Raw genomic sequence first — 23,417 nt, forward strand, 5'->3', positions numbered from 1 at the left:
TAGAAGTGAAATACTAGATTTATTCAAAGACAAATGCATAAATGCATCTGTGTAATAATACTGTCTCTGTCTCTACGTCTCTGCAAACTAACTATTCAGTCACCTTTGTCTATACATTTAGGCATTAATAACAGGTACTGCTCAGGACACACACTGTGAAGAAAAAAATGAATGAGTAATTGCTAAAACATACATATCATGACTACTTAAGATAACATGGATATTTAATGAAAATTCAGCATTTAACATCTGATTCTCATCCTGTGGACCTACAAGGAAAAATACAATAATTCATTTTACCCATTACCATGTTACAAAATCAGAAAGAAAGAATATAAGCGGTGTTTTTTTTAATAAAAACAGCAATCTAATTTCAATCAAATATATTACCATTCTATTCTTTTATCCTGGGTATGTATCTAATTGGCATAACCTACTGATTACTGAAATCAGTAAAAATCCAATTCATGATGCTTCAATTGCTTGGAATCAATAAACATCTTACCCTTGGAACTCATTTTTTCTTATACTATAAGCCTGATTATCAGCTCCTATAAAAATGCTATGCCCCACTCCTTGCCCCAGGGAGTGCATAACTAGTCTTTTGCACAAGGCTAAGTGACAGTACTTCTGAACATCCACACCCAATTCATTAAGCACACAGATTCTGGCTCGTCTCGGACACAGTCACCCATGGGCAAGCAGCTCTCCTAGTTGTCCTGTTCCTCGTAGTGAGCATAGCCACTGGCATAGGTCCTTCCTAAATTCAAATTAGTAAATAAATCTGACGACTCGGCATCTGAATCCTTTCCGACTTCATCTTCTTCCTCTTCATCATCCTCTGCTTCCTCTTCATCTTCGTCTTCATCATGGTAGCTGCTATCAGCATACTTATCAGAAGAAAGATTCTTCCAATAGGCATCATAACCAGAAGCTCCATCTCCCTCTTCGCCCCCAGTCTGCCTGCCAAATTTCAGGGACCGTGCTGTAAGAGACAGACATGTACATGGATGGCACTTTGTTTTGATTCTTTACATCTTCACTTTCTTCTACAATATACAAAATTATATGAAACTGACTGGCTGCTTCTTACTCCCATTTTCCTAATTTCCTCACTTAATACTTAACCGGAAAAAAAGGAGACCTTAGTAAAACCATCAGTTCTAGCCTACTCAGAGCCTATATACATACCATATATAACATATAATAAAGACAACAGCGTCATTTCACTAAATCTAGAAAAAGCTGGAAAACAAAACAGCAGCACTCTCCAAACAATTCAAATAAGGCACGTTAAAAACTAAAATGCTCTTCATTTGATGGATTAAAATTTTATTTTCAAATCACAGAACTGTTGATCTCATATCATTACACTTTTCTTAAGAGAACCACTCTATAATTCTGGCATCCAACAAGACAAAGCCCTTCATTTCTTCTGCCTAAGTGGCAATATAGTTCAGTTCAAAAAATCAGCAAAATCATCAGTCTCACCTCATTGTACTAAAATGTACTACAACTTTGATTAAACAAAAGTATTTTCAGATTATGGTTCCACTCTGCTATGTTTGGTAAAGAGTCAAATTCTCTTTAACAAAACTGTAAATTGTATGACTACAAACATGTTTATAGTAGTCTTACTCCTTCATAGAAAAGTTATATAAAAACCACAAAACAATTTCCTATAGTAGTGATATATTACATAATAAGCACCGCTGCTCAAATACTACACACCTACAAAAAGCTTTAGAATGAATTTCAACTTCCAAGCACTGAAGATTACCAGCACTCGAATATTAAAGATTTATAGCTATTCAATTATTCAACAAGGAAACCTCAGCAAAGGCAAAAAAAATCACTTTTTGGTCTTAAATTTCAGTATTCACTATGTCATTAACTGAGTCAAATGCCAAACATCAAAGTGAATGATGGTGTATTTCTTAAGTTAAATTGAGAAACTTCACCCACAAATTTTCCAAGGCTATAAAATTCCATTTGCTTAAGAGAACACATTCATCTTTTCAAATATGAAGAAGAGGCAAAAACAAAAATAGAAAGAGAAAAAAAAGAGATAAATCTTGTCTAAGCAAGAAAGCAAAATCACTCCACTGGTATTTTAAGAAGAGCCTTACTTGACATGCTGAGATCCTTAGTTTCCTGAGTTTCGTGTCCACATTTGGGGCAGGGAGGCTGTTTACCTTTTTCTTGCTTAAACACTTTGCTCCTTGTATGATCATCACAGAAACAAGCCTATAAAAGATAAGTAAAAATAAGCAAGTAAATAAATAATTCAAAAAATATACAAAATTATCATTCAATATTTCCAGAAAACTTAAAGGCAGTTTTGTGAGGGTAGAGATTAAGACTTTTGTTGGGACTGGTCACACTCCTGATTTAAATTTCTTAAGGGAAATGGTCTTTGCCAGAACTCTCTGCACTATGACCTAACATAAAGCAGAAATTATACACAGGGGAATGACAGCGTAGACACATTGATCCATTCATAAATACATGTGCATTCACAAAGCCCCTGATGACATAATGGTGAATAGCCTATCCACCCTCACAGATATATAACCTAACTGCGGACACAGACAAGTGGAAAGGTAATTGCAAGACACTGCTCACTGCAAGGGAAGTGCAGTGGAGGGGCACTAAACCGGATATGGGATTCAGGAAGGGCTTCCTGGAAAACATGATGTGTTGGCTGAGAGCTGAAGGAGAACAAGGGTACAGTGGGGTAAGGTAAGCAAAACTGGAAGAGGGATGGATCTAAGGCAGAAGAAATAGCATAGATAACACCTGAAAGTCATTTGGTGAAACTGGGGTAGATTTGAGAGAGAAAGGAAAGATAGGGTTAGGACCAGAAGAACCAGAGAAATGTTTCTGACAGGAAGTGAATGGGCTGCCCGTTTAGTGATCCTTGACAAACAGAAATGCTGGAGACAAAATCTAAGGAAATAGACCATTATGGAAATCTTCTTTTCACTCAAACTTTCCTATAAGCAAGTGAATTTTGATGTTAGTTAAAATACATTCTCAACACTTTGGTCAAAATATTCTCCATAAACATAAGGTGTAAAAACACTGAGCCAAGATTCAGGAGACATGTGCATTAGTGTCTACTCCAAGATAAGCCAACTGGATGACCTTAGGAAAGTCACTCAGCTTTCTCAATTCAATTTCACAATCTTCAAAATAAAAGAAGTAAACTACATAATGTTGAAAGACCCTTGTTAGATTAATTATAGCTATAAATAATCCAAGGTGGAAGAGTACTGGGATTAAAAACAAAAATCTAAAAATAACAGACAAGTATACCTTACAACGAAGACAGGAATGCTGACCAAGTCGATTGCATGAAACACCTATGGGCAAAAATACATAATGTCCAGATTCAACCTTGGAACGAAAACACTATTTTCCACAGATTTATACTTGATGTACTTAGCTCAATTATTAACATTTTTTTTTTTTTTTGGCCTCATAATATAACCCAGAGGACATACAAAATGAGATGGAATCCCCAGCCAGAAGGAAAGAAACAAAGTGCACACACACAGCATTATTTCACTAGTATGGCACTAATTATTCTCCAACCTCCTTCCATTTCTCCAATCTAGGAGATGGCAAACTTCATTAATTATATTTAAAAGAATGAAACGGTGAGACATCCTTTTTTCCCCAACACTGGCTGAAATTCTTCCCTTTATCAAATAATGCTTAAATCTTAAAAAGAGGGGCATCTGAGTAATTCAGTCGGTTAAGCCTCTGCCTTTGGCTCAGGTCATGATCTGGGGGTCTTGGGATGGAAGCCTCACATCAAGCTCCCTGCTCAGCAGGAAGCTGCTTCTCCCTTTGCCCCACCCCTTGATCCTGCTCTAAGTAAGTAAAAATCTTTAAAAAATAAACAAATCTTAAAAAAAAGAATTTTCTCTATTAATATATAATCTCCTGATGACACATTACCATTTTTGGCATAACTTCTGATAAGGGAATAGAATACTTCAGATAGAAAGGGTGGCTATGAAGAGAAAATAATGTTCAAGTGGGCAGGAAAAGATGGGAAAAATCCCAAAATATTTTATTTCTATTTTAGTCAGTAAACCATGTTAATTTTGGTCACTACCTATAATTACTGAGGAAAAACCTAAACTTAAGTGCAAATATATTAGAAAAGCCAGAATGTCTGGCTCATATTGACTGTGTCAGAAATGGAAGAAAAAATAAGTACCAGAGATACAGAAGGAGACGATAAACTAAGCCTTACCTAATAAAGTCCAAATATAAAATTCACTTAGAGGTCTTGAAAAACTAAAGAGAAAAACAAATAAAAGGAAGCCTGTCTTTGTAATGTAAATATCTGACCAGATGTTCCTAATTTGGGAATTCTCTTACTTAATTTTCCCTGGTTCATGGGTAGCCTTTTTAATGTGCACAGGCAAGTATTTTTTTTAAACTCAGGAATGATGCTCTCAATTTTGTGTATTATCATTGCTTCTCCCCAAGTATCCCACTTTCTTCCACAGTAATGCCAATAATTCAGTTGGATATGTATTATTTGTCCTATGTGTTAATAATAAAAGTTAAAAATTTAAAAAGTTAGAAAAAGTTTAAAAGTTTAAAAGAAAAAGTTAAAAATAAAAAGTTAATAAAATAGAAGTTAAAATAACAAAAAAATTAAAAATAAAAAACTGAGTGCTTACTATAGTTGACCCTTGAACATGGGTTTGAACTGTGCACGTCTGCTTATATGTAGATGTTTTTCAATAAAGACAGTGCAGTGCTTTAAATGTATCTTCTCTACCTTATTATTTCTTTAGTAACATTTTACTTTCTCTAGTTACTTTAGCCTAAGAATATATTACATAATACATACAAAATATATGTTAATCAACTATTTATGTTATCAGTAAGGCTTCTGGCCAACAGTAGGCTATTAGGACTTAAGTTTTTGGAGGGTCAGAAGTTAATATACAGGTTGTCAATTGCACAGACAGTTGGTGCTCCTAACCTTCATACTGTCTGAGAGCTAACTATATTACATATATATAACAAATTACTCCAATAATAACCGTATTAGTTCATTCAGTCTGTAGGGACGAAAATCTGAAATCTCAATCATTTCCACCTGAAGACAGGGAATTTTTGGTTCCTTCTTCATTCAGTTAAAAAATTTTTTTAAAAAAAGGATATATTTAACCAAAATGTTATATATCTCTTCCAAATACATAGCTAGAACACATACTAAAAGTACAAAGCTCCCAACCCAATCTCCCACTGTACACCAGGCATTTTTTTTTTCTTTTAAGATTTATTTGACACAGAGAGAGAGAGAGAAAGCAAGCATACAAGTAAGCAGAGCAGCAGGCAGAGGAAGAGGGAGAAGCAGGCTCCCCAGTGAGCAGAGGCCTGACCTGAGGCTCAACCCTGGACCCTGGGATATGACCTGCGCCAAAGGCACTTAACCAACTGAGCCACCTAGGAGCCCCAGGCATTTCTGATACTGAAACTTTTCCTAACCCCACTACTTAAGGCTTTTGACATGCCACAAGGACATGAGCCCAAGAAATTTGTTGTTGTCTATCTTACCTCATCTCTACTTCTGGGAACTCAAACAAAGATAGAACATGGCCCTGCCATTCTTCTTTCCCTAATTACCTCAAGCCAACACACAGGCACTCCAGTTCACTGCCCAGTTCTTTCTCTCCCCAGGAGTTACAATCCTGGACATGCATTTCACTCAGATTCTAAAATGGTTTGAGTTTCCTAGTTTTAAACTGGGGAATGGTTTCCATTTTAAATCTATTTCTATGTCGTCATATTATTTTAAAAGAGAGCAGGCTGGGATGCATCAAAGCCTGCTGATGACAAGCCATTTTATATCAGAAGTCCTGGAGCCATTTTAATTATTTTAAAAAAACAATACAGGCAGAGTCAACACCATTGTTCTGTTTTTTTCTTAAAACATCCTTCCCACTGATATTGCAGGTAAATAAGGATTTCAAAGAATTTCTATATCACCCAATTCCTAAGTAAGGTCAATCCTATAAATGTGATATGACCAAGTAAGGGGGTGGAAATAAGCTATATCTTTGGGGCCTATGGATATGGTTAGGAAAATATTTCAGAAAAAAACAAGCAGTGAATGGCAACTGGCAAAGAAAGAATGGCAAGAAAAAAATAAAGCAATGAAGAAAAAAGGTAAAGATAAGTTACAGTAAACCAAAGACACCTGGGAACCTGCAATGAGCATGACCTTAATATCAGATATCAAAGACATAATGACAGATGTATCTTAATCTTGCCAACTGTTTATTTTTCCTTTGTCTTTTACTGAATCACTAAAACTTCCTGATAAAATTATAGCCTTATCACTCACAGCTGCCTGTCTTTGGGGCCACATGATACAAAATACTCAAAGCTCTTCAAGTCCCAAATAAAGTAATTCAATTTTTATATTACACATTTTGCAGAAGCCTAAGAATGGCTCAAAAATGCTATTTGAGATGTTCTTTAACCTTTAAGAGTTTCAATAGGAATACTGTAAGAATTACATACATACGCATTTATATATACATGTATAAATTGATAAACTATCAACTTTATAGGAGAATATAGAGATTAGCATTTCATATCAAAACAAAAACCAAATTCAAGGAAGTGAGTGTCTGGGAAACTTCAGCCTTTCCTATAATAATATCTACTGTTTAATAAGGGCTTTCTAAGTAAAAGTACCATAATAACACTTTATGTGGATTTGCATTTTAATTAACTCTTTGAAAAAGAAATTAGCATCTTCCTTTAATATATAAGGAAACTCAGCTTTAGAAAGATTTGGTGGTTTGCCCAAAATCACATAACCAGGAAGCAGAATTTAAGTAATGTTTTGATTCTGAATCTTGAGCTTTGAGAATCAAAAATAATGCAGAAATAAAATGTAATCTATCTGTAAAGATAATCCCATTGATAATATCCAATCAGTAACACTGGTTCTCAAACTGGAAGATACATGACAATTATGTGTGTGGGTAAAATACATATGCCTTACCTATCATAGACTTCAAACAGAGAATCACCAGGGATGAGGCAGGGGTGCCTAAATTTAAAAAAAAAAAAACCTCCACAGACGTTTCTGATGCATACTCTTGTCTAAAAACCACTGGAACCAACTGGCAGGAACAAACTAGGGGTAGTATCACATACCACTTACTTCAAGACATTTGGAAATGGCAGGGGGCGGGGGGGGGGCGGGTGCTGGTGGAGGCAGGTAGAGGTGGGAGGGGTTATAATAACTTGGGAAGTGAAAATGGTATTTAGTACTCAGGACCAGGAAGGCTACAAGCTCTATAGTGCCTGATCAATCCCATGTAACAAAGAACTGACCCAACCAAAATGCCAGTGGCATCCCTATTGAAAAAAATAAAAGTATGTGGTTCTGAATTTTATTTATTTATTTATTGGTTCTGAATTTTTTTTAGAAACAGAAAATAGATATTAAGTTGAATTATAGTCCACAAGAGGCTGCATGAAAAACTAGATTCTTTTTTGAGTCTAACACTTAATACTATTAAGAATCCTGGGTATAAAGGACATCTAATTTATAAAAACTTACATTTGAATGTTTCCGCCTCTAAAACCTGGCAACTGGCTTGATGTTCAAACTGATCATCTTCACAGAGAAAGTTATGACAAAAAGAACAACTGAATATTCTGCCTCCTGTTGGATTAAAAAAAAAAACCCATAAGTGATAAATTTCAATTTAAAGAAGCCATAAATACCAATTTAAAGAAGTCAAGCAATTTACTTCAGAATTACACCAAAATGACACAGTAGTTTTTGCTCTGGTAAAGGCTACAATGAAAACTGCCAAATTGAACCATAAAAAAGTGGACTCCCACAATCCCCTGGCTACTCATATAAAAAGAGCATCCAGAATGTTTCAAAGTCAACCTTTACTTACAGTAAAGTTCATTGCTTGTATGTAATCACTCACCGTGGTCCCAGACACCTCGCTCACACTCCACACACTCAGCATCAGTAAGAGGACAGGCACAGGCATGTGTGCTGAGACATTTCCTACCGTGGCAAACCCAAGCTTCACAGAAGTCACATATTGCACCCTGTAACCAAGGAACACAAAAAATTAATCTTTGTCACATGCCTGGCTGCAACCATTGTTTAGCCAATGGCAACCATCAAAATTGTATGCATTTAGCAATTTATCAACCCTTAGTGATAGTGGGTGGCTTCATTAAAGAAAAAATTTTGCTTAAACCAAAATTAAAGAGGGTTCTCTGAAAATCAAACTACTTCACCAACAGCTATTTACAATATAAAAAACTTGGCTATAAATCAAAAGAATAAGAAGCAAGGAGGGGGAACTATACATTTAGCCCTAACACTAATCATTAAAGTAAGTCACAGAGCTAACAGTGATGCCTTCTAACTGAATTCTAATTCGAATGGTGTCCACAGCCCACATTTAAGCATTCTTATCTATCACAATTATAGTAAATAAACTGAATTTTTTCAATTAGAAATATTTCTTAACTTCTAACTGAACATAATAATAAAAAAAAAGGTACAAACTTGCAGTCACATATTAAATAAGTTATGGGGATGTAGTGTACAGCATAGTGACTGCAGTCAATAATACTTTATTTCTTTGAAAGTTGCTAAGACAGTTGGTCTTAAAAGTTCTCATCACCAGAAAAAAAATTATAACCATGTGAGCTGATAGATGTTAACTAGACTTACTGTGGCGATCATTTTGCAATATAAACAAACATCAAATCATTATGTTGTGCACCTGTGTGATACTGTGATTTATAATAAATATATATTCCATTTTCTAAAAAAATAAGTATTTTTCATTTAAGAAAATTCCTTCCTGAATCAATTTATAAAATAATTCACATAGCTTTTTTAGAATAACTGAGAAAAAATATTAAACTTCTGTCAACACCTTTTTTCTGTTAAGGCTACTTATGCTTTGAATCATTACATTTCTTTGTGGAAAAAAATTAATTAGACAGAATTAGGGAATTTGGATGGCTCAGTTGGTTAAGCAAGTATCTTCAGCTAAGGTCATGATCCTGGAGTCCAGGATCAGCAGGGAGAGAGTCTGCTTCTCCCTCTGACCTTCCTCCCTCTCATGATCTCTCTCATTCTCTCTTTCAAATAAATAAAACCTTTAAAAAAAGAGAGAGAGAGAGAAAGAGAATTAAATAGGATAAGACTCCAATTCTACATCAAGATAACACAATGACATCTATAGAATATTAACTGCTAGAAAGAATATTAAGAAAATGGAACTAGGGATGCCTGGGTGGCTCAGACGGTTAAGCATCTATCTGCCTTCGGCTCAGATCATGATCCCAGGGTCCTGGGATGGAGTCCCGCATCAGGCAGCCTGCTTCTCCCTCTGCCTGCCATTCCCCCTACTTGTGTGCGCTTGCTCGCTCTCTCTCTCTCTCTGACAAATAAATAAAATCTTAAAAAAAAAAAAAAAGGAAAAAGAAAACAAGAAAATAGGACTAGATGGTCTTTCCTTTATAGGTGACAAATAGGGGCCCAAGTCTTAAGTCCAAATCCCAGAGCTACATTTCAGCGGAGCTGGGATTTAAACCAGTGTTCTGAATTTCAACTCAATGTTCTAGTATTCAAGATTCTCTGTAACAGTAGTAAAGAACAAATAGGAAGGATGCTTTTTGAGCTATAAAAATGGATTATCACTGTGGAGAGTAAATCCTCAAATACATCTCTTGGAACATCCAGGTTCCAAGACACAAAAAGATGACACACTAAACTGAGTAATCCAGGAGAGTTTACAAGAGATGATTTACAAAGGACAAGAAAAGGGCTTAGAAAAAACATAAGGGATGATCCAGACAACCCCTGAGCCTGAAACAAGGGGAGAGGAGGGAGTTACCAGAACCTTGAAAGAGAGCAGAGTGGAGAAGATTACCTGGCCATATAGAGAGAAACCATGGCCAATCCATGGCCAAACAAGGATAACGGTGTCGAGAGAGCTTGAAGAATAACACCCAGACTGTACTGTCCTCCCAACTACAGGTGTCCTACCAGGGCCTCCACTGGCTGAACCCAAAGGGAAGCCAGAAGGTAAGAAAGACATTGACCAGTCCTTACACACAGGTCAGGTTCCCAGGGCAAAGCAAGGTATAAAAGAGGGAAGAGAGAGGGAATTTTGACAGACAAAGAGAAGATTTCCAGAAAATCGCTTTTCTAGAATTTACAGCTAATGATATCTGAGTCTACTGAAATGTTTTATATGAGACATCATTCACATTCAATTCAATTCACAACTTAGTGAATTTTTTAAAAAGCATTTGATAAATCTGGACATAAGCAAGCTACCAAGGAAGATTACATTGATTTATGAATAAAGATAATACTGACAATCCTATATTTAAAAATGAAGAGAAATTCACAAGATACTGATGAGTAAGTCTAGTTTCTTGCTTCTGTAAGATATCCACATGTGAAATAGATCATATAAAGGTGTGCTTCATGATGGAAAATAATGTTCTTGGGAAGTTGCTATAAATAAAATATCTGCTTGACATAGAAGTACTACTACTTTTCTCATGGAATGAAATTTGGACCCGAGCATAAAAATCACACAACAGGAAGGCGCCACGGTGTCACAGTCATTTAAGCATCCGACTCTTGGTTTTGGCTCCGGTTGTGATCTTGGGGTCATGAGAAATGGCCCTGCATTGGACTCCTTACTCAGTGTGAAGTCCACTTGGGTTTCTCTCTCCCTCTGTACCCCCTCCTCTCTCAAATAAGTATTTTTTTTTTTTTTTTAATAAACAAGCCACACAACAGAATACAGTAAAATTGGTTTAAGAGCTATTTGTTAGTGAAAAAGAGATCAAAATGCATCACGCATTTTTTTTTATTACAGCATACCTCATTTTCTTGCGCTCCATTTTACTGCTCCACAGCTAGTGTATTTTTTTAAAAAGATTTTATTTATTTATTTGACAGAGAGAGATCATAAGTAGGCAGAGAGGCAGGCAGAGAGAGAGAGGAGGAAGCAGGCTCCCTGCTGAGCAGAGAGCCCGATGCAGGACTCAATCCCAGAACCCTGAGATCATGACCTGAGTCGAAGGTAGCAGCTTAACCCACTGAGCCACCCAGGCGCCCTGCTAGTGTATTTTTTATACATTGAAGATATGTGGCTACCCTGCACCATCAGGGACATTTTTCTAATAGCATTTGCTCACTTCATGTCTCTGTATCACATTTCAGTAATTCTCACAGTATTTGGAACTTTTTTATTATTATTATATTTGTTATGGTGATCTGTGATCAGTGATCTTTGATATTAGTATTGTAATTGCTTTGGAACACCACAAACTGTGCCCATGTAAGATAGCAAACTTAATCGGTAAATGTTATATGTATTGTGACTGTTCCACTGACCAGCTGTTCGCCCACCTCTCTTCCTCTCCTTGGGCCTCCCTATTCCCTGAGACACAACAACACTGACATTAAGCCAATTAAAACCCTACAATAGCCTCTAAGTGTTCAAGTGAAAGAGTCATATGTTTCTCACTTTTATTTATTTATTTTTTTTAAAGATTCTTCATTTGACAGACAGAGATCATGAGTAGGCAGAGAGGCAGGCAGAGAGAGAGAGGGAAGCAGGCTCCCTGCTGAGCAGAGAGCCTGATGTGGGACTCAATCCCAGGACCCTAGGATCATGACCTGAGCTGAAGGCAGAGGCTTTAACCAACTGAGCCACCCAGGCACTGTTTCTCACTTTTAAATCTAAAGCTAAGGGGCACCTGGGTGGCTCAGTGGGTTGAGCCTCTGCCTTCAGATCAGGTCATGATCTCGGAGTCCTGAGATCAAGCCTGGCATCAGACTCTGCTCAGCGGGGAGCCTGCTTTCTTTCCCCCTCTCTCTCTGCCTACTTGTGATCTCTCTCTCTCTGTCAAATAAATAAATGAAATTTAAAAAACAAAAAGAAAAAAAATCTAAAGCTAGAAATGATTAAGCTTCATGAGGAAGGCAGGTTGAAAGCTGAGACAGGCCAAAAGTAAGCCTCTCATGTCATACTCAGTGAAGCTGTGAATGTAAAAAAAAAAAGCTCTTGAAGAAAACTAACAGTGCTACTTCAATGAACACATGAATGATAAAAAGACAAAACAGACTTATTGCTGATATGAGAAAGTCTGAGTGATCTGGATAGAAGATCAATCAGCCACAATACTCTAATAAGCAAAAGCCTAATCCAGAGCAAGGCCCTTTACTCTCTTCAATTCTAGGAGGACTGTGGGAGGTGAAGTAGCTCCAGAAGAAAAGTTTGAGCTAGGAGGTTAGTTCATGAGGCTTGCGGAAAGAAGCACATCAAAATGCAAAGTGAAGCAACAAGTGCTACCACAGAAGCTACAGCAAATAATCCAGAAGACCCAGCTAAGATCACTAACACAGGTGCTTACACTAAGCCACAGATTTTAAATGTTGACAAAATAGCCTGAAATTTGAAGATGCTATCTAGGACTTTCATATCTAGAGAGGAGAAGTCAGTGCCTGGCGTCAAAGCTTCAAAGGACAGGCTGACTCTCCTGTTAGGAGCTAACAGAGCTGGTCATTGTTGAAGCTAATGCTAACTTACTCTGAAAAATGCTGGAGCCCCTAAGAATTATGCTAAATCTACTCTCTCTGTGCTCAATAAATGGAACAAGAAAGCCTGGGTGACAGCACATCTATTTACAACACAGTTCCTGAATGCGTTTTAAGCCCACTGGTGAGACTTACTGCTCAGAAAAAGTATTCCTTTCAAAATATTTCACTGGCAATGCAGCTGGTACTCAAGAGCTCTGATGGGGTGGTACAATGAAATCGATGTTGTTTTCATCCATTCTGCAATCCCTGGATCAAAAGTCCTTCTGACTTTCAAGTCTTTTTATTTAGAAATATATTTCATAAGGTTACAGCTGCCAGAGATAGTGATTCATCTAATGGACCTGGGCAAAGTAAACTGAAAACCTGGAAAGGATTCAGGATCCTAGATGCCTTTAAGAACATTACTGATTCAGGTAACAGATCAAAATATCAACATTAACAGCAGTTAGGAAGAACTGATTCCAACTGTCATGGATAACTTTAAGGGGTTCGAGATTTCAGTAGAGAAAGTAACTGCAGATGTGGTGGAAATACCAAGAGAATAAAAAGTGGAGCCTGAAGACAGGACTGGATTGCTGCAATTTCATGACAGAACAGATGAGGAGTTGCTTCTTACAAATGAACAAAGAAAGTGATTTCTTGAGATGGAATCTAATCCTGGAAAAGACACTGTGAAGACTACTGAAATGACAATCTAGGATTGAGTCTGTTATATAAACTTGGTTTATAAAGCACCAACAGGGTTTGAGAGGATTAACTTCCAATTTTGAAAAAAGTTTTCCTATGGCTAAAATGCTATCAAACAGCATTGCATGCTATGGAGAAATTGTTATTTTTTAAGAAACTGCAACAGCCACCCCAACCTTTTGTAACCATCACCCTGATCAGTGGCCAATAACATCGAGGGAAGACTCACCACCAGCAAAAGATTACGACTCACTGAAAGATCAGATGATGGTTAGCATTTTATTGCAATATTTTTTAATTAAGGCATTTAAAATGTTTCTTTAGATTAATGCTATTATACATTAAATAGACTGCAGTATAGTAAATACTGTAAACATAACCTTTATATGCACTGGGAAACTGAAAAATTAATTTTGACTTATTCTATCGCAATATCTGCTTTATTGCAACTGTCTGGAACCAATACACAGTATCTCTGAGGTATTTCTGTATTTAAAACAATGAATTTCCTTAGAAAATTCTACATGTAATGAGGAAATTATGTTTAAGTCTACATTAAATATGTATTCTTTTTTGAAATGTAAAGCTATAGAAAAAACCCACTAATAGTAGGGTTCTTTTGAAACTAGGATGCTTTTAAACCAAAAGCTTGAACCTTGGGGCACCTGCGTGGCTCAGTCGTTAAGCGTCTTCCTTTGACTCAGGTCATGATCCCAGGGGTTCCTGGATGGAGCCCTACAATGGGCTCCCTGCTCAGCAGGAAGCCTACTTCTCCCTCTCCCACACCCCCTGCTTGTGTTCCCTCTCTTGATATCGCTATCAAATAAATAAATAAATAAAATCTTAAAAAACAAAAAAGGAGAAAAAGCTTGAACCTTGCTTAAGCAGGGCTTTTAGTACAGTAAATGACAGTCTATGAGGTCTGGTTAAGATAACTTCGAAAGGTACCACTGACAAATGAATCTTTGTTTAAGTCAACTTTAAATAAGTTTCCATTTCTTGTCCATTTTCCAATAAGAAAAGGAAGCAATCAAAATTAAGTGGATAATATAGGCAAATCATTCAAAGAATATGCCATAAATAAACCAGAAAATTCCAGATTGACTGAATCAAGGACAAAATAGTACTATTTAGAAAAAATAATCATTGCTCAGACCGGCTTTTCTTATCCTTAGAAACCTGCTTGTCTAAGAGATGAAGACAAGAAACTTACCACCATAGCAAGGCCAGTACTGTACACACCAGCATGCTTTATGACACAGTCTGAAGACTTCATCATGCATTTTGTTTTCCCTAGTAAAGACACAAATTTGCATTATCACTCTTGCAGAGTAGTACATGTAAGTACTCACTAATGCCACTTTTTATCTAGCCTCAATTCTTATAGAAGTAACTTGAAAATGGATAGAAATCAGTTTACTGCTCATGTTACTTTAAAAAAAAAAATCAATGTAACTGAGATCTACCCTAATCTTTTAAAAGTAGAAATTTATAAGTATATCTATAAAAATGTATTACACATAAAATTATATGCTAATTATTTGTACTCAGATCAGAAACTCCAAGTTAATAGTTTGTAACCTAACAATCATTAAAGCAGTTTAAAATCTTGTGAATTTTCAGATGAATTAATACAGATTTTAAAAAGCTATGCTTTAAAATGAATTTCACAGTTTGTAACTCACAATAAAAACAGCCTGGTTTAAAATTATTGTTTATTTCTTTCCACAGAACATCTCAAACCAAACCAAACCATGATTATGCAACTTACCTAATTCATTTTTTAAGTTTATCCATATGTAAAAATTTACAAATATAATCCCCAAATAAACATTCTTCCAAAAAAATTTTGAAATAGCGCCCAAATGAGCAGGAAAAAATCAGGAATACAGTGACAGAGCTAAAAATCAGACTATAGCCACAAAAGCTCTGAGCTAGCAGCAAATTACCAACACAAAACACTATCAGGAAATTCATTCATCATATACTATGTCGAAATTAATGGTGACATATTAATCACCCATCTCAGACTCTACAAAGTAGAACACGAAACACACAGAAGATGCACAATTTTCCATTATCTTGACTATGTGAGGAACGAAGCTAGGACAACAGGAAATGGGAAGAGAGACTGGAAATGACAGACAGCAGCTACCCAACTGTTCCACGTCTAAGTATAAGAATCAGGAAGTAGGAAATAAATCCATGTACACAGCACTATATAATTCAAGCCCAGATAACAATGAAAATATGGGATGCTCCCAGCAAGAACTCATCTCCATAATCTATTTTCTCATTCTTTTTCTTTTCTAAGATTTCACTTATTTATTTGAGAGAGAGAGAGCACGTGCACGGGAGCACACAAGCTGAGGGAGGGGCAAAGGGAGAAGGACAAGCAAACCACCTTCCCCCTCCGCAGGGAGCCCAAGATAGGGCTGGATCCCAGGACCCTAGATCATGACCTCAGCTGCAAGTCACCAGACACTTAACTGACTGAGCCACCCAGGAGCCCCTCTATTTTCTCATTCTATATTCGTCTTTTATAAAATAAGGATATAAAAACTGTCAGTCAAGTAGTCTCTCTAGGCCAGTTTTTTGTTTTTTAAGTAGGCTCCACACTGGGCCTGCTTAATGCCAGGCTTGAACTCATGACCCTGAGAGCAAGAACTGAGCTGATAAACCCCAAAAGATGGCTCCTTTGGAAACTTGAGCTACACTAGAAATATTCAGGGATATAGTCCTAAACTCCACTAAATTTTCTGTGATGTTATTATACATAAACACATGTGCGTATATCCCAAATTGTGTTCCCCTTGAGACTATCATCCTATAACCAAAGGGAGTATTTGTTCAAATAAAAGTTTGGGGAGTAAATCTGGTGTGAACAAAACTAATTAGGTTTCTTTACTGGAGGTCTTCAGAACCTTTAACATACAAGTATGCAACAGAAATCTCCCAGATAGAAAGGCAGGGATGAGCTAAGCAGCATTTCTCAAATGTATGTCTTCTTTAAAGAAAAACCTATTAAGGGCACCTACATGACTCAGTTGGTTAAGTGTATGACTTGATTTCAGCTCATGCCCTGATCTCACAGTTCCAAGATCGAGCCCTGCATCAGGCTCTGAACTGGGTGTGCAGCATACTTGGGATTCTCTCTCTCCTTCTCCCTTTGCCCCTCCCTCTGTCTCTCTCTCTCTCTCGGAAAGGAAAGGAAAGGAAAGGAAAGGGATAGGAAAAGAAAAAAAAAGGGAAAAGACAAGACAAGAAACGATAAGCCAAGAAAGAATTATCTATTAAAAGCTCAAGTATTCTGTGGAAGGCTATTTGGGAAACGCCAATCTTGTTATTCTATGAACTACCATTTCGTTTTACCATTTAGTTTACTTTGAATAATCATTGACTCCGAATGAATACCTGGGAGCTGAATATGTAGCTTAGGAATCGACTACAATCACTTGGGAAAACATATGAAGAAACTCAAGAATAATATGGTAAGAGTCAAACAGAAAAAAACTGGCACCAGTAAATGTGGAATAAATTTATTCTCAGTGGTCTAAGATACTGTGGGCAATATCAAAACTTAGAAAAGTATACAAACAGATTATCAAGACAAAGTTAGTATAATTAAAAATTCAAGTGACCAAATGTTATTAGTCAGAAATCTGATCTTTTAATGTTTACAACATGGTAGGACCTACATCCAAACTGTACCATAATTATTTTCCAACCTTACATCAAAGAGACAAAATCAAGGTTTGATTCACCAAATAACAATTTGTTGTTTCATTAATGATAAGGTCTAACAGTATTATAAAAACTGATAAACCCACACGTTCAAACTGATCAACTGCAAAACTAATGGTTGATAAAAGAAAAGGCTTAAGTCCTCAGTTATCATATACTTACCACACTGTGCACAAATTGGTAACTTCTGTACAGAATTGCAAAAATAGCAAAACGCTCTATTCTTCTGCCGCCTTGTCATATGAAATAAAATTTTAAAATATAGTCAATATCAGATAAAAGGTTAGAGGATCTATATTATTACATACAGATAGAAAAAGAAATAAATATTTACCTCTGACACTTGTCACACTCCTGTAAAATATAAAAACATAACAATTTTCTACTGGTTGAAAATGCAAATTTACTTTCATTATAAAGAATACCATTTTTCATGTTAAAATTTGAGTAACATTTTGCCAAAGCCTCCAACTTCATCCACATACACAAGCATATATACATACTTTACTAACAAAGGTATGTTCCTGGACATACTTTCTTTAGTAACACCAAAGAAAGGAGTGGCATTTCCAAATAGGCTATATAAATACAGCAATGGTTTGGTTTTTTGTTGTGTTTTGTTGTTGCTGTTGCTTTTTAATCAGACAAATATAACAGAATAAACACAAGAAATAGTAGAGAACACAGTATGATGAAGCTCGCAGAAAATCTAGAATCTTAAAACATGGTACTAAAAGTTTTCAACAGTCTGGTCCCTAACCACTTTCAAACCTTGGTGGCCTATTCTCTTTAGATTCAAGTCACTATTTGTCAGCCATTCATGAAATAGGTCTTGTGCTTTTTCCAGGCCTTACTATTCTAATACTTTTCCTTGAAAAGTCTATCTTTACCCTCTTTCCCTGTTGAAAGTTCTGATGATGAACCTACCTCCTCTATGAACTGTACCCCAGCCATGCACATGCACTCAAGTTTATCCTTGTTTTACCCAAATGTCTCTGTCTTAATTGTACATTTATTACAACACTTACCAAACTCTAGGCTTCATCATGTGTATTTACACATGTGAGTCAATTCTTTTGTCTGTCTCAGATCCCTCTCTAGTCATCTCTAGAAATGACCCTGAAGGGAGTCTCTACCACCTGTCCTATCTGTGTTATGTAAACCTGGTCCCTCCCACCCTGAATGCCAGTCATAAACGTTAGCCCTGGGATGGGCACCTAACCAAGTCCAATCTAACAGTTCTTTCCCTCTCTGACAACACTCTGGGAGGTGAGACACACAAGCTACCACTACCTAAAACCCAAACCAATGGGGTAAGACAATCTGAGAAAATGGAACTAATAAGGAAAAAGAAACAACAAGCAAAAGATGGAACTACAAGGTTGTTCATGTTCCAGGCGTCCCTGAGCCCCAGTTACATCCTTGCCCTGCCCAACAACATATTAGTTGATAAACTCTATTTCTTCCTAACGTTACTTAAGTTGGATTTGTAACTTAGAAAAAAATATTAAGTAATACACAAAATGAGTGATCTATGAACTTGTCAAAACAAGGACTGTATAACCCACAGTGCCTAAAATACTACCTGGCACAAAGTAGATGCAAAAGAAACATTCAGGGATTAAAATCTTATTAAGCATTTCATATGATCCTTAGATGAAACAAAAGGAGAAGAAAGAGGAGTAGCAGGAACGGAAAAAGTAGAGAGGACTGGAAATAGGGAAATATGGGACAAGTCAGAGAAACATGGACCAAAAAAAAGAAAAAAAAAAAAAAAAAAAAAGAAAAGGAAAGGGTTATAATCACATGATAATCTTACTTTTTTATACTTTGACCAAACAAGCCCAGAAATGATCAGGACTAACACACTGAGCATAGCAAAGAAGATAATAGAACAGTTAGCCAAAAGAGATGTCAAGAAAAGTGAAAAGTTGAGAAAAGAAATCAAATGAGTTAAGAACTGCTAAAAGAACTAATGAAAAGGCTCCAACTAATAGGACAAAATATGCATATGAGGTTAGAGAAGTTGGAAATCATCACACAATCCCTAGTATGCATTCTTGTTTCATATCTATTCGTCACTAACAGCAGCCAAGGTAATATGCTAGGTTTATAAATAACATAAAATCAAACAAAATCACTGCTACTCAGTATTACTGAAAACGGGCATGCCTCTAACACAGATTCAAAATTCAATAAAATATATGCGGCAACACTGTATTCACTAAAATTTTATTCAAGCATTTTTCAGATAAGTATTATAGAGTTTTTCAATCACCAACAGGTATCCAAAAAAGCTGTTACCATTGATGCATTGCATGGATGTTTAGCTAAATCTATGGTGCTTCTTGATGCTCTGAGCTGTTTTTCCCGTTCCCGGCGGTTCTCTGCCTTCTTCCTCGCACCAGTCTTTTTTTTAGGCATTTTACCCCTCTTTCTACACAAGAGAACAGAGAAGATGTAATTGCCAGGTTGCATTTGCTATTTTAAATAAACTAATAAATAGCAGAATGAAGTGTTTTTACTCATTAAATTTTAAACTCAAACCTAGCACTTTGACTGGTAAGCACATTTTAAGCCTTTATGAAATATCAAATATACATTATCCCAAATAAAATAGATGATTTTTAAAATAAGGCACTTATTTGCACTACAATTCTAAAGAATGTACACATCAAGAAAATTTATATCCTAGAAGCCAAATTTTTCTTTTCCCACCAAGAAAAAAGAAAAAGTTTCTCTCATGTTAAGTTTTCTTTAAAAATTACTCTGCATATTGCCTAGGTGAGGTGGCTGGCTACTGAGATCAAGTCCCCAACCTCTCCCATTCCAACCTAAGGTGCTACTATCAGCAGGGAGTCTGCTTGAGGATTCTCTCTCCCTCTGCCCCTCCCCCTCCTCATACTCCCACACTTGCTTGCTCCTGGATAAGTAAATCTTTAAAAAAAATAAATAAATAAAAATTACTACATTTTAAAAACGTAAGCATATAACATTAATAAGAAATATTTAAAACTGTATTATTTACTCAGTTTGTATCATTTTTATATCAGTTTATATCACACATTCAAGTTCATAAGATTAGAAGTATAACAAGTCTTATTTCTCATGTGTAATAACTCAACAAATCATGTAACAAGTCAAGTTAAATGACAACATTAACTACAAAGCCAAACCTCTCTAAAAAGATATTAAAGGTATTATAGTTGCTTTGACTCTGGAAGCTGTCCCTCTCTCTACATGTAACTGAGCATATAATTTTAACAGAGTTCTATTTGTGTTCAGGAGTATGTATTATAAATGAGTATGTATGTAAAGTCCTGTATAAATAAGGTCTTTCAAACTGGCTTTCATATTTCCTTACTTAGTTGAAAGAACTACTACCACATTTAGAAAAATATGATTTTGTACTAAATAACACATTTTTATTTGACCATTCATCCAATCCAATCCACACTGCAAGTTCCCTGAGGATTTCAGCCCTGTCTTTCTTGACAATGTTCATCTCCACGCCCTGCCTGGCACATATTAAGAGATCAGTAAATGAAGAGACACACGAATAGATGGGTCTATGTACTTGCTTCAAAATATGAATCTCAAGTTTCTTCATAGTCTTCGAAATACATGTATTTTAAATATTTTCTAAGATTGATTCTCAAAAATCAACCGTAGAAATTCCTAAAAAATACAGAATTATACATCTAGGCCTTGTTCAAGATCTACAAATTCTAAACTTCCAAGGACAGGATTAAGTTTCACTGGTGACTATGACACAATCTCCCTGAAGGCACAAACATTCTCTTCAAAGAAACCAAGTCCATGATACATGGAGAGATTTCTAAGAAATCACACTTTGAATACACATTTCTCTCTCTCTCTTTTTTTTTTTTTTTTTTCACATTTCTCATTTAAAAGGCCCTATTACAATAGGGTAAAGTCGTGCACCAGCTTGCTCATCTAAGTTTTCCTAGTTGGGTGTCTACTCTCAACGTTAAAATGTCCGAGTAAAAGCCAAGTGGTGGGAAGAGGAGACTTAAAAATATGGACCAATCAGGCCAGGAAGTTTAGCAGGTGGTCAGCCAAGTAACTCCACGCCCACCAGATCACCCTTTCAGTATTTAAAATTTCAAAAATCTACAGGGTGAAAAAAAAAAAAAATTGTGTAGTCCCCTGCCAAAGGAACTTGGAAAACAATCACGGGGTGATCATTCCCGTGGGGATTTTTGCGTCCCCAGGGGTGAAAAGGCTCAGGCTGAGCCTCGATTTTTTTTTTTCTCCAATTTGTTTTTGGAAAGTTAAAAGAGTAATTCTTTTTCTCGTCTGATACAGGTTTAAGCCCTTCCCTAATAACGCTTCATTTTAAGAGGTGACCTGTGTCACCTAATGAGGAAGAAGGCACAGGGTCAGCGCAGCTCTGGAGGAAAAGCCTGCAATCGGAGGACCCAGCGGGGTGATGGGGGCGTCCAGAGGCGACGGCGGAGGTGCCACGCGGTTCGGCGAACTGACAACCACCACCCGCCCGCGGGACGCCCTCCCTCACGCGCGCTCCGGGCCGACCTCGCTCACCCTTGCGGGGAGGCCGGGCTCACTCCGGGGGCAGAGGGGCAGGGAACAGCGTGAGACCAGCCCGCGGCAGCAGCAACTCCAACTTGCGGGCCGCGATTCCAGGGAAGAAGCTACTAAAACCGAAGGAGGGTAGACAGAGCCAATTTCCGACACTAGGAGCCGGACCGGATGTCCTCTTACGTAAGTAGCGTCTTTACGCCGGCGCGTCGACAGGAAAGGACCCGCCCACTTCTATTTGCTCCGCCCTGGTCCCGCCCACTCCCGCGGGGGGCGGGGCTCCCACTCCTGGATGGGGGATTTGACCCAGCAGGAAGAGGCTACCTGAATAAACAGGAAAGAAGGAAGAGGAAGACAGGGCACGGGAAAGCCCAGGAAATTTTATTTTTTTCAGAAAAGGAGAAATCTAAAGGAAGAGGGAAATGAATTCACATGCATTGACTGAAATAGAAAATTGTTGCCTAATTCTTTGGAACTTTCTGTTACCTACATCTTTTGTGCCTCACAACCTACTTTTCATATTTACTGTGCAAACTGTGAACTCCATTCTTTTGTAAACAAAATTTTCCCACATTAAGGGCCTCTAGTGTGTGTTCTGCCTTGTCCTTAATTGAAACCTAACATCCTCTCCCTTACAAAGACGACTTGCTTTAAACCTCTATGAAGTGAAAGGTGCTCATTTTTGCACACTCATCTCTTCGTTAGAAGGTATGGTCAGTCCTCTTGTTCCCCTATACCTCACTCAGATAATTATTCTTCCTTTCTTTATAGCCATATCACTTTTTTTCCTTCATTGTTGCTATTTTTTACCCTCTCCTTATTGGTGGAAAACTTTGGAACCTGACTTCCAACTTCTGCTATCACCCAGAATCACACTAACATCCAAACCCATTCATTCTTTTGGGTTCTTGATTTCAACTCCACCAGTCATCTCCTACTACACTACAGACATTCTCTCTCGTGACCACACGCCAGGTTTTGTCATCTACTTAACCACTGAAATCCAAAATTCAGACGAACTATCTAATATCCTACTTTACCAGTTCTCTCAATTTACCCTTCCAATGAAGATTTCAAATCTCTTAACTCTTCTATTTGCTCTCTATTGATTATCTCTCTGTTTTCTTCCCTCCTCTTTTCCCACAGTTTATCAAACACAGTTCATCTTACCAATCACAATTTGCCTTATTTTCTTTCTTAGCAAACCAACTGGAACATTCCCATTTCTGTTAATTCAACAGCTTGCCTTTTCTTTTTTACACATAACTTAGTGTTATTAAGGGAAAAAATTTTACACAAAATTTACACAACCATGACTTTACTCCAAATACGGAAGTTACAAACCTCCACACGGCTCTCAAAATTGCCTTTCAATCTTCCTATATTTTCCTAATCAGATCTATCATTCTCATCATCTAAACTATTTTATTCAATCTTCTCCCCTTTCTTCTACCTTCCATCACTGTTTCCATCAATTTTATTGATTTTATTTCATATATTTCATTATATTTCATTGAATGCTCCTGACGTTCTAATTGCTTTACATACATAGGACTAACTCCTAAGTTTACACATGAGGAAACAAGCAGAAAGACTGTGAAACTTGCTCCAAGTTTACACAGGTGGTTTGGCTTGGGGCATTGCCTGTTGCAGCAATTCTTAAAACTTTTGGTCTTAAGACCCCTTAAAATCTCTTAAAAAATTGAAGACTCTAGCAACTTTTGTTTAGGTGGGCTATATCTATTGGTATTTACCAGTGAAA

General features: G+C 36.9%; 1 protein-coding gene across 2 annotated transcripts; it reads right to left on the reverse strand.

Moving 5' to 3' along the window:
* On the reverse strand, positions 1-21,876 carry ZNF330 (zinc finger protein 330). 2 transcript variants are annotated; one of them, XM_082728471.1, is made up of 10 exons: positions 21,659-21,876; positions 19,397-19,529; positions 17,427-17,446; positions 17,255-17,325; positions 14,562-14,641; positions 7,995-8,121; positions 7,613-7,717; positions 3,319-3,365; positions 2,130-2,247; positions 1-985 (listed from the first exon to the last, which is right to left on the reverse strand). In XM_082728471.1, the coding sequence occupies exons 2-10, from the start codon at positions 19,514-19,516 to the stop codon at positions 711-713; spliced, it is 963 nt and encodes a 320-aa protein (XP_082584597.1). In that variant the 5' UTR covers positions 19,517-19,529; positions 21,659-21,876; the 3' UTR covers positions 1-710. The 2 variants fall into 2 exon arrangements, with proteins under 2 accessions (XP_082584597.1, XP_082584598.1); XM_082728472.1 differs by lacking the exon at positions 17,427-17,446 and having other exon boundaries at positions 21,659-21,854.
* Positions 21,877-23,417: the final 1,541 nt, after the last annotated feature.

Source organism: Mustela nivalis, assembly GCF_964662115.1.
Source record: "Mustela nivalis genome assembly, chromosome: 4".
Taxonomy (NCBI): Eukaryota; Metazoa; Chordata; class Mammalia; order Carnivora; family Mustelidae; genus Mustela; species Mustela nivalis.